We start from the raw sequence: 12655 nt of genomic DNA, 5'->3' as shown, positions 1-12655 counted from the left end.
GACAATCTCAGCTCACTGCAACCTCCATCTCCAGGGTTCAAACAATTCTTGTGCTTCAGCTTCTGCATAGCTGGGATGCCCAGCTAATTTTTGTATTTTTTAGTATAGATGGTATTTTTAGTATAAATTTTGGCCAGGCTGGTCTCGAACTCCTGACCTCAAGCAATCAGCCCACCTTGGCCTCCCAAAGTACTGGGATTACAATCTGATTTAGTTTTACAAATGACTAACAAACTTCAGAAAACATTCATAGGGTCAACAATGTATTTTATTATACATCTTAGATTTATACATTTCATATATGCTTTTAAAGCTTCAATTAACAGTTCAATACAAAATTTAAAAACAAATATATGCAGCAGTGGTTCTCAGGCACAGAATTTAGGAGGAGACTGAAGCAAATCTTTTCACTAGCATACATACAGTGAGTATTATGAACCATGAGAGTGGGATGTTTCCTTCTGACCTAGCTGCCTTTTTGATTGAATTTTGTTAGTGAACAGCTTTAATAGGTATGACATTGCTAACTGGAAACAATGAGATTTTAAATAAATTGATAACCTGTATTTTCTTGAAGTCTTTTTTTTTTTTTTTTTTTTTTTTTTAAATATGGAACGCTTCACGAATTTGCGTGTCATCCTTGCGCAGGGGCCATGCTAATCTTCTCTTATCGTTCCAATTTTAGTATATGTGCTGCCGAAGCGAGCACTCTTGAAGTCTTTAAGACCTAAAATGATTACTTTTCTCCTAATAGAGCTCCAGAATCATCCAATGAAAATAATATTGTCCATAAAGTATCTAGAGTATCTGCCTAAGAACCACTGCCCAGGGTTATTCAATGTCTTCAGGCCTCACAGGATGAGGTAATGGTATGATGGATTTCTTCTCAGTGTCCCTGGAAAGTGCTTTCCTCATATCTGTAAAGAAGCAAAGTTTAATATAAACACTCAAACAACATATTCTATCAAATGTAAAGTGTATAGATAAAGTTCCCATAAGAGGTTTTATCCCCTACCCCTACTTCCACCAGATTCTAAGCAAAATGTATTTATAAATAAGTCGCCCAACTGCCAAGTATACCAGATGCTAACCAAACCTTACCCAGGATTCAGCTCACAATACACGTTCTTTCTTGTTATTAAAATAATATGTATGTAACATAGTAAAACAGTAATGTACAGAAATTAACCATTGGCTAGTTAATAGGTAAGTTAATTATTACTAATAGGTTCATAAAGGTAGGTTGAGGGAGATTTAATATTAAAGTCAAATATGATTCTTCTACATTTATTAAAATAATCAAAGACTACAATCTGTAGAATGAATGTAACTGTTTCGACTTCTTCTTGAGGATACTGCCATGGAAGGGAGCTTACCATAAGCGTCCTCATCAGGTTCCCCGTTGCTGGCCGAATAGTACTCTATGACCGTCCTATATACACTGTAGCCCAACTGCTTGTACATGTTAACTGCAACTTGGTTAGATACTCTTACAAAGAGATCGACAAAAAATCCACCCTTTCTTTAAAAAAAAAAAAAAAAAGGAAAATGTTAGAATGTGAAACACCCTAGAAAGTAATAGATACATATTTTTTTAAAACATGTGTTTTTACCTTGCTCTGACTACTACTCAGAATGGTAGTAATAGGACTTTGTAGCCGATTACATGGTAATAGAAATTTGTATTACTTAGGATTTATGACAATTACTTTGCAGTATAAGATGACTATATGCATACTAGCATTTCAAAAGCTGCAACACGTTTTCTTAAAAGATAAACTCAAGGCATTTGTTCTATAAATTCACCACTTATTACAGTTTCTCCTGTTGATGAAGTTTACATACATGGAATCATATATTCTTTTGTCTTTTGCTTCTCTCAGTCAACTAACATTGTAAAAGCTTCAAGAGTGGCTGGGCTTGTGCACCACAAGTCATTCACGGTCCTGTTGATACACATTTCTGGCTTTTACTGTTACAAACGATGCTCCTATGAATACTTCTGTTGAGTGTCTCATGTAAGGTCTATAGCTAGGAGTCTCACTGTTGTGTCACAGGGCACATCTTCATTAGTTAATGCCAAACTGTTTTCCCAACTGGCTTGTACCAACTCACTCTCGCACAGAAGTGAGTAAGCCTCCATTCCACAGCAGCAAGGCTTGGTGCATCAGATGTTTTTATTTTTGCCAATCTTACAGTGTAACTATATCTCAGATTTTAGTTTGTATTTGCAATTACTAACGATGTTGAATATATTTCTGTTGGTTGGCCATTTAGATTTCTCCTTCTGTACAGTACTTAAATCTTTCACACAGTTTTTCCCCCGCTACAGTTCTCTATGTATTGTGAATATTCAGTACTGTGTAATGTCTTTGCAAATATCTTTTTCCAGTTTGTGGTTTGTCTTGTCATTATCTTTATGGTATCTTTTGATAAAAAAAGTTACTTCACTTCAGTGAAGCTGAATATATGATGGCCTTTTTAAAAAGCCCTACACTAAGGCCACAGAAACACTCTGCCATATTCAATTCAAAAGACTTCTTAGCTTTACTTTCACATCTAGGTTTTTAATAAATCTGGAGTTGATTTGTGTATGGAATAGTGGTAATCTGGGAAATTTTTTTTTCCCATAGGGACATCCAATTGTCCAACCACCTTTACTGAAAAGTCTATCTTCATACTACTGATGTGCAGTGCCTCCTTTGCGGTATGTTAAAGTCCATATATTCTCGGGTCTGTTTCTCAAATTCTGTAGCACTGGTCTAGATAACTACAGCACTAAGATACAGTCTCACTCTTTACAGTCTGATACCTGGAGGGGGCACATCACCCATTTTGCTGCTATTCAAGAATATCTTGTCTCTTTTTTGCTCTTTCTATTCCTCTATATGTTTCAGAGTCAGCTTAACAAGTACTATAAAAAATACTTGGGATTTTGACTGCAGTTACATTGGAACTGTGGTCAATTACCTGTTTTACTGTATCCTCTAATCCAGTGATAGTTTATCACTCCACTTATCAGGGCTACTTTAATATCTCTCAAAAAAGTTTTTAAAATGTCAGAGGTCTTGCATAGCACTTGCTAGATTCTTAAGTATTTAATATTTTTTCATGCTATGGCATCTTTTCTAAATTTTACTGTTTGTAAATATATAAATACCATTGATTTTTTATACTGACTTTATATCCAACAACCTTGCCTACCTTTAATTCTAAACATTTATTTCTAGATTCTTGTGGATTTTATATTTGTATAATATCTGTGCAAAATAAGTTTTGTTTCCTCTCATATGTAAATACAATTGCTTTTTATACTGACTTTATATCCAACAACTTTGCCTACCTTTTATTAATTCTAAATATAGATTCTTATGGATTTTATATTTGTATAATCGTATCTGTGCAAAATAAGTTTTGTTTCCTCTCAATCCTCCTATTGTTTATTGTTTCCTGCTTTCCTGCACTGTCTATAATTTCTAGTAAATTACTGAAGAGGGACTAACTTGTCCCTGATTTCAAAAGGAAAGCATTCAATGTATCACTACTAAATATATTTACTACAGATTTCTTGTAGATATTTTTCAGGTTAAGGAAGTTCCCCCTTTCTATTTCCTAGTTTGCTAACAGTTTTTATCAGGAAAGAATATTGGATTTTATCAAGTTTGCTGCACTTTCTAAAATAACCAGTGTTGGCCGGGCGCGGTGGCTCAAGCCTGTAATCCCAGCACTTTGGGAGGCCGAGACGGGCAGATCACGAGGTCAGGAGATCAAGACCATCCTGGCTAACACGGTGAAACCCCATCTCTACTAAAAAAATACAAAAAACTAGCCGGGCGAGGTGGCGGGCGCCTGTAGTCCCAGCTACTCGGGAGGCTGAGGCAGGAGAATGGCGTAAACCCGGGAGGCGGAGCTTGCAGTGAGCTGAGATCCGGCCACTGCACTCCAGCCTGGGCGACAGAGCGAGACTCCGTCTCAAAAAAATAAAAAAAATAAAAAAAAATAAAATAACCAGTGTTCTCCTTTAGTGTAAAGTTGAAACCACCTTGTTTCTGATGTGTCATCCTATTTATGTAGTGCCAAATCCATTTTGCTAAGTATTTTTCCGGGATTTTGCATCTGAGTGAGATCTTCCTCAAATTTTCCTTTTCCATATTTTGTCAAGTATTGTTATCAGATTTATCCTCGCCTTAAAAAATAAGTTGAGGAATGTTCCCTTTTTTAGCTTGTGCAAAATAGTTTCTGTAAAAGTGACCTTTCAGTTGTTATTTCTTAAATGTTTGGTAAAATTGGCCAGAGAAGCCACAGCTTTCTTCGTGAAAAGATTTTGGGCTACTGATTGAAATTCTTTAGGGCAGGGGTTGGCTCACAACCTATTTTGCTACTGCCTTCAAGCTAAGAATGGTTTTTGCAATCATTGTTAAATAACAAACAAACAAAAAACTATGTAACCAAGACTTTAGGTGGCCTGTAATGCCTGAATATTTACTATCTGACCCAGAAGAAAATTGCTGATTCTTGTTCTATAGGCTTGACAAATTTCTATCTCATTGTTCTATCAGAAAAAAAGCGTGTCTCAATCTCACATTATAATAATAATTTGTCTATTTCTCCTTGTAGTTTTGTCAATTTGTGCATTTTTACTTTGAAATATTGTCACTGGGTATATATCATTTTAAACCGCTATTTTTTTTTTTTTTTTTGAGATGGAGTCTTGCTTGTTGCACAGGCTAGAGTGTGATGGCATGATCTTGGCTCACGGTAACCTTTGCCTCCCAGGTTCAAGCAATTTTCTGGCCTCAGCCTCCCAAGTAGCTGGGATTACAGTCACGTGCCACCACGCCTGGCTAATTTTTGTATTTTTAGTCGAGACAGGATTTCACCATGTTGGCCAGACTGGTCTGGAACTCCTGACTTCAAGTGATCACCTGTCTTGGCCTCCCAAAGTGCTGGGATTACAGTCATGAGCCACCACTCCCAGTCTTGTTACTTCCTTGATTAAATATTTTATCAATATGCAATGACCCTTTTTTACACTGGTAATAATTATTCAACTATAATTTAACTACTATTAATAAGTATTCTAACTTCCTTCTGGTTAGAATTTGCAAGGTAATTTAAAAATTTACTTTCAAACCTGCACGTTATGCACATGTACCCTAGAACTTAAAGTATAATAATAAAAAAAAATTTACTTTCAATCTTTCTGTATTAAAAATATTTTAATATATTTTACACATATTTCCTGTAAACAATACAGATGGCCTTTGTCTTTTAAATAGAGTCATCATAGCCGGCAGGACGTGGTGGTGGGTGCCTGTAATCCCAGCTACTCGGAGGGTGAGGCAGGAAAATTGTTTGAGCCTGGGAGGCGGAGGTTGCAGTGAGCCGACATCATGCCACTGCACTCCAGCCTGAGCAACAGAGCGAGACCCCGTCTCAAAAAATAATAATAAATAAAGTCCTAAGGCCATTAACATTTACTGTTGTAATTACTGACAGTATTTGGATTCTTAGCTACCATTTTATTTCATGCATTTTGTTTTGCCGGTTTAGTTTCCTTTTTCTCTTCTTTGGGGTTGATTTCTATCATTCAATTTTTCTTCTCCTCTACTTGTTTGGTTTCTATTTTTAATGTATACATTGTATACACTATGTATACATGTATATAAGCATATAATGTATACAAGCATGTGTATATATATTATGTATGTATATATATATACAAACCCCTACAAATAAAGATTACTTAAATCTTAGCAACTAGTCTCAAATAACGAAGGCTTAGAAACTGGAAGGGAAGAGAGCATAGTGGTTTTCTACTCAGAGAGAGAATCTATCATATAAATACCTTAAATTATATGTGGAAGGTCATAGCTAGTTACAACCCACTTTCTTTTATTATACTTTAAGTTCTGGGATACACGTGCAGAATGTGCAGGTTTGTTACATAGGTATACACATGCCATGGTGGTTTGCTGCACCCATCAACTCGTCATCTACATCATTAGGTATTTATAATTCTATCCCTCCCTTAGACCCCCACCCCCGACAGGCCTCAGTGTGTGATGTTCCCCTCCCTGTGTCCATGTGTTCTCATTGAACAACCCACTTTCTAACTCCCTGTTCACTATACAATAATGCCAAATACTTTTTTTTCAACATAATGCCATTAATAAATGTGTATAAACTATAATCATGCTAAAAATTTTCTTCCCTTCTTTGTTTGGTCTAGGGAGAACTTGAAAAAAATCTTAAAGATTAGCACTCTTCTTTTTCAGCTAACACAACTTCTTCTCTTCTCTGAAGGAGTTTGAGCTCCTTTTGCCTCTAATTTGGCTTGAAGCCTTTGTCAGGCCACAGTTACTTCTTTAAAACTTGCCTTTATTAAATCTAATAATTAAGTGGAAATTAAGCTCAAGAACCCTCAGCAACTATTCTCTTTCCTACCACACTTTTAGGAAATTACAGTGGAGAAAGAAATGGCAGCTTGACAACAGGTCAAGCTTATACAAACCTATCTCTTCTAGAATGAAGATACGAGGAGGGGCTTTCTCTTCTATTTATTGTATTACACGACAATGAAGAGGTTTGATATATACAACATGTCTCTTAAAAAAAAAAAAAAAAAGATGCCATGCTGGCAGTTCGCGAACTGTGCACTTAGGTGCCCTAAAGTGTCCCAAACTCATACAGCCACCAAAGGATATTTCGAATGTTCAGGAAAAACAGCAAAACCTTACACGTCAGATATTGGGAAACTAGTTTGAAGTAGTTCACAAGTTCGACATTAGATCATACTACATTCCTCTTAATGACATAATATTTCTATGAAGCTGAGTTTCTGGCAGTTGCTGTGATTAAAAAAAATATTAGGGCCAGGCACAGTGGCTCACGCCTGTAATCCCAGCACTTTAGGAGGCTGAGACAGGCAGATTACGAGGTCAGGAGATCGAGACCATGCTGGCTAACACAGTGAAACCCCGTCTCTACTAAAGAATACAAAAAATTAGCTGGCATAGTGGCAAGCGCCTATAGTCCCAGCTACTCGGGAGGCTGAGGCAGGAGAATAGCATGAACCCAGGAGGCGGAGCTTGCAGTGAGCCAAGATTGTGCCATTGCACTCCAGCCTGGGTGACAGAGCAAGACTCCGTCTCAAAAAAAAAAAAAAAAAAAAAAAAAAAAAAAAACCAATGGGAAACAGGAATGCAGGTGGTTGTGTCAAGTCATCTAACGTCCAACAGGTATACACATCTCATTAGTAGCTAGCCATAGTTATTTAAGAATGAAATAAAAATATTTCTTCTTTCATTTTTTTTTTCTAAATGGCTATTAGTTGTTAGGCTATAAATACTTATTAAACAGTTAGAATATAACTGCTTAAAACTGAACTATTTTCTTTTGGCCAAGAAGCACTGTTAAAAATTTATTCAGATGCCAAGGCAATGTTAACAGATATTAGGAGTGTGTGCCACAGTGGCAGGAACACTAAGAGAAACGTCGAGAGCTAGCCTTTGGAACTGATTCCACCAATTCCTCGGCTTATAAGCCTACAGCGGGTCACTGCAATACTTTGCCTTAATTTCCTCATTGGCAAAATAGAAACAATTATCACTTTGACTATGTGACAGAATTGTTGTAAGGACTATTGGAGATGGAGGAACATGAAATTCCTGTAAACTGTAAAGCATGACAGTTATTCAGCCTGAAGGGGAAAAAAATGGTTAGGGGTCCACAAATCCCTAAGTGTATTTGAAAAACTGAATCTCACCTTTCTGAAATCTCCTCTAGTAACTCCATAAGTTTAGCAGCCAAACCAAGGCGTCGAAATTCTGGGGCAACAGACAGAGCTGTGACGTGCCCGTGCCATTCTTCCCTGGCTACTGAGCCTTCTGCTTTACCCATAACTGCCAACAACAACAAAAATCACATTCAGTAACTAGACACTGATTTACACATAAATATACAATTACTGTTTGGTACATTTTTATTACAAAGGAAACTGATAACGAAGTTTTTAAGTACCACCTGAGGTCATCCAGCTAACAGTGCTTTTATTTGAAATTCACTTGTAAATGTAATACTATATGTAGTTCTAAAATCAGAATTAGAACAAAAAAGAATGATATACTTAAAAACACAACTAATTTTGAAAAAAGAACCAGAGTATGTATTTTTTCAAATAGCTACATTTCATATGGGTGTGGATATATGTGGGTACATGTGGATATACATATATAGTTCAGAACTAAAGGTTTTGTTAGTAATGCTAACTCAATGAGGATGCTATGATGCCTGCATTATATACTAAATAAACCATGTAGAATTTTAACAAAAGTATAGAAAGAAAGATTTTTTTTTTAGAGATGGAGTCTCGCTGTGTCACCCAGGCTGGAGTGCAGTGGAATGATCTCAGCTCACTGCAAGCTCTGCCTCCGGGGTTCAAGTGATTCTCCTGCCTCAGCCTCCTGAGTAGCTGAGATTACAGGCGTGTGACACCACGCCCAGCTAATTTTTTGTATTTTTAGTAGAGGCGAGCTTTCACCATTTGGTCAGGCCGATCTCGAACTCCTGACCTCAAAGGATCCGCCTACCTCAGCCTTCCAAAGTGCTGGGATTACAGGCGTGAGCCACTGCACCTGGCCTTAGAATGAAAGATTTTTTTTTTTATTAGAATGAAAGATTTTTTTTTTCTATTAGAATGAAAGATTTAAGAAGACTAAGACCATGTCTGTCTGGTTCACTGCCGTTATCGCCTGGGCCTAGCACAATGCCCAAAACAGAGAAGAGATCAGTAAGTTGTTGAATTGTTGAAGAGGAAATAAAATTACAAGCATCACGATTATATTCCAATTCTACAGTCTAAAGCAATTGGTTGAAATCTGTATTAAAATATTTACCTACTCCACAAAATATTAGTGGTATTATACTTACTATAACCCATTAATTCTCCACCAGGTGCCTCTGCAACTATGAAATACTCTGGCCAGTGGGCGAGGTACTGTAAGTAGAAAGGAATCCCATACTAGAGTCCTGTTAAGGAGTGTGAAAAGTAATGGACAGTAAAAAGTTCTTCATTAAGAGATATTGTAAAAAAAGTTTCCTTTACAAAGTATACCGTTACTTTATCCCCAGCTCTATATGAGTCCTATAATCATACATACCATTACATGAAACATTTAGGTTATCATTGATTTTTAACAAAATTGCCTGGACATACAGCCTCAAGTGTGGAATGGTGATAGCACTGTTTAATAGAAAGCAGAGGATCAGGACCCCGAAGTTCTACAGTCTACTTCCCTACTGACCATACCATATCTAAATCTCTCCATTTATCACCTGATATTATCTGTTAGCGGTCTGCCTCCTCTTAGTCTATGAATGTCATGTTCCCTCTATCCCTGGTGCCTGGTACACAGTAGATGCTCAATACATTGATGGTTGCATAATTGCACTGAAAAATTAATGGCTAGTTCCTACTTTGACTTCAGCTATGAGACTGTAAAATAACTTTACAACCTAAGTCCTTCCAGAGCCAACTTAATTACCCAGTTTTTCCTCTCCACTGATTCAAATCCTGCATTTCTAGTAATGCAGATAAAAGCTGACTTAAGGAATCAACTATGTTAACAGTAAATGCCTGAATAATTTGCTCATGACTTAACTCTTCAACCTTGGGATGTCCTTACTGACATGTAATCATTCCTACATTTCTCTTCTTTTTACACTGTACTTTAATGGATGAAAATATATTTCTTGTTAGTATAAACTTTCTGATGCAATTTATCAGAGGACACCATCAATCATACAGAAATATATTTTTAAGTTCCTGGAAAACCTGTTCAGTGTGAAATTCTTCAAAATCTCCTGTGAAGGACCATCATTATTTTGAATACCCTTCAAATACAACCCTTAACATGGCAGGCCAGCCAGTCTTCCTGCCAGCCAGCCTCTGACATACACCACAACCATCTCTCCTGTGGCTAACGGAGGAGTCCCAGACACCCCTCCCTCCCATCGACCTCTAGGACCCAACAGGTTACTTTCAAATATAGGCTCACCTGGATTATGGGACTTTCATTGTACATTTTAAATGTCACTGGAAGCACACCATATAAACCAATTTGCATCCTAAAATTCTTCCAAATTTTTGTCATTCAAAATTCTTCAAAAATCTTTTTTTTAAGTGGTGATATCATTAGTCATAATTTTAAAAGTCCAGATGAACACTGTGGAGATTTTTTGCTTTTCCCATTCAGTTTTGTTTCTGATATGTAGTACTGCTGCCTGCCTGTACCTGTAAGTAATTTTTACTGCTGTATAGTATTTCCTTATGTGAAGAGACACCTTAAATAGCCTGTATCCTGACAATGGACACCTGGGTCATTTCCAGTTTCCCAAAAAAATGTCTGAAATCCTTCTTCAGTACAGCTTAATTTACTTCACCATCTCCTGATTGTTGTGTGTGAATCTTACTCCAAATGCTTAGTAACTCTCCTGCAATAAATAATTTTTGTAATGGTATAACTCAGGGGTTAGCAAACTTTTTCTGTAAAAGGCCAAATAGTAAACATCCTAGGCTTTGTGGGCCATACAGTCCCTGCTGGAACTACTCAAACTGCAAAAGCCACAGAAAAAAAATATAAATTAATGAGCATGGTGTCCCAGTAACATTTTATTTACAAAACAGGCAGTGGGCCAGATTTGGCCTATGGGCCTTTTGTCAACCACTGACAAACTGCCTCTATTTCTTCTTATTTTTGGCTTTCAGAAAATGGAATTACTGTTTCCAAAGTGCCTTCCGGAAAGATAATAGCAACTTACATTGTCACTAGCAATTTATGAGAATGTTCCTCTCACCTCACCATCATCAGCACTGAGGTGTATCATTTTTTTAAATCTTAGCTGATACCTAAAATATGGCATCTCATTTTGGTTTTAGTTTACATGTCTTTTGACCAATGAGACTGAACTCCTAATACCTTCTTTAAGCTCCTATATGCCCTCTTTTGATAAATTACCGGTTAGCAGAACCCTCCTACCCACCTATAGTAGACATGGAACATAACCCAGAATCCGAACTTTGTGTTGCAAGCCACTAGAGATGTGGGGTTATCTGTTACAACAGCATAACCAGAGTACCCTATCTTCACATCTTTGCCCCATTTTTCCTTTAGGACAATAATAGACACTGCTCATTGTTACCTCAAATCCTTTATTCACTTTAGTAACAAGTCCCAATTTATAAAGCGGGGCACATTTCTGGACTCTAGATAGGATTCAGTAGACAGGTGGAACATGAAACAGGTGCTGGTCAAGGAGACAGAGCAGGGCTGTGCGGCATTTCCCAAAGGTACTCTTTTTTTTTTTTTTTTTTGAGATGGAGTCTCGCTCTGTAGCCCAGGCTGGAGTACAGTGGCGTGATCTCCGGTCACTGCAACCTCCGCCTCCCGGGTCCTGGTTCAAGCAATTCTCCTGCCTCGGCCTCCTGAGTAGCTGGGATTACGGAGTGCACCACCATGCCTGGCTAATTCTTGTATTTTTATTAGAGACGGACGGGGTTTCACCATGTTGGCCAGGCTGGTCTTGCACGCCTGACCTCGTGATCTGCCTGCCTTGGCCTCCCAAAGTGCTGGGATTCCAGGCTCAAAGGTACTCTTAAAAGGGAAGAACACCCTCACCTCCCCCTCTGTTGATTCTGCTGCCGGAAACATGGCTGTGATGCTGTTTGCTCTGGCAGCATCTGGAACAAGATTACAGCCACTCTGTAGAGTGCTTAACCTGCAGAGAGCCTGGCTGCTGGTGTCTTCATGGAAGCATCACCTGCCTGGGACTGCTTATCTCCAGACTTTGTTCACACTAAAGAGATGAAGCCACCTTGCGGAAGTCACTGTGCTTTCTGGTGAATATAGCTATGCTGACTCCTGAGGGGTGAGGTTGGCAGGGGAGCTATGATGTTACAAATTTCTACTATATTAACAGTTTGTCAGCAGATCTAAGACAACTCTCGTTCTCAGTGTCATTTTTAAAAATTGCTTTCAGTGTTGCTTATGATGTTTCCTGACCTACAAGTTTTTAAATTTTTCAGTACTCCTCTGTGTTTCCTTTCATTTCTCTATTTTCTTTATTCTCAGTAAATCTTCATTCAACCTTTTTTTTTTTTTTTTGTAAAAAAGGATACAGTTTCTGTAAGCGGATCCAAGTTACTGAAAGAAACAAGAGAAATGTCAATAGTAAGCAGCGTTTACAATAACCAGTTGAAATAAGCCTGCTAAAGCTAACAATAATAACGCCACAAGGAAAACAAACCATGTTTCATCAACAATTTTAAGGCCAACTTTAGGGCTGAGGAAGATGATTTAATCTACCTAATAGCCATAATAAGCTGTCACAGCAACTATTAGGGTGTTTATACATTTTTTCATTTAACTGCTACTTGCTTCTTTAAAATTTAAGTTAATAAATCTACATCTCGCATTTTCTAAGTGGCAATAAATTGCTAATGGAACTGGGGATCAACTAGGGATGTAGCTCGCAGAGACGGAAGGTCAAACTCGCCCACTACAGCATCTAACCCCATGGATCCTCCCTGCCTGTGTCTGGGTCTTCCCTGACAATTGCTCCTTTATTCCACCCTGTAAATGTGGTCACTCCCACC

The 12655-nt window shown here is 37.7% G+C and overlaps 1 protein-coding gene and 1 non-coding gene across 2 annotated transcripts in view; both read right to left on the bottom strand.

The window, feature by feature from the left end:
• Positions 1–250: 250 nt before the first annotated feature.
• The window catches only part of NAA20 (N-alpha-acetyltransferase 20, NatB catalytic subunit), a 710789-nt gene continuing 698384 nt past the window's right edge, over positions 251–12655 (bottom strand). Inside the window, exons 3-7 of the mRNA XM_050805791.1 lie at positions 12179–12203; positions 8932–9022; positions 7769–7904; positions 1377–1522; positions 251–917 (exon numbers count right to left, since the gene is read on the bottom strand). Of these exons, the coding sequence (XP_050661748.1) occupies positions 832–917; positions 1377–1522; positions 7769–7904; positions 8932–9022; positions 12179–12203 (484 nt within the window). The 3' untranslated portion in view covers positions 251–831. The remainder of the gene's footprint in view (positions 918–1376; positions 1523–7768; positions 7905–8931; positions 9023–12178; positions 12204–12655) is intronic.
• Positions 604–709, bottom strand: LOC126929964 (U6 spliceosomal RNA). The gene has a single exon (XR_007717390.1). It is a non-coding gene; the product is annotated as a U6 spliceosomal RNA (small nuclear RNA).

The sequence above is a fragment of the Macaca thibetana genome, chromosome 10 (assembly GCF_024542745.1).
Source record: "Macaca thibetana thibetana isolate TM-01 chromosome 10, ASM2454274v1, whole genome shotgun sequence".
In the NCBI taxonomy this organism is placed as follows: domain Eukaryota; kingdom Metazoa; phylum Chordata; class Mammalia; order Primates; family Cercopithecidae; genus Macaca; species Macaca thibetana.
Note: the sequence above shows the minus strand (reverse complement) of the source record. Positions and strands in the feature narration are given on the sequence as shown.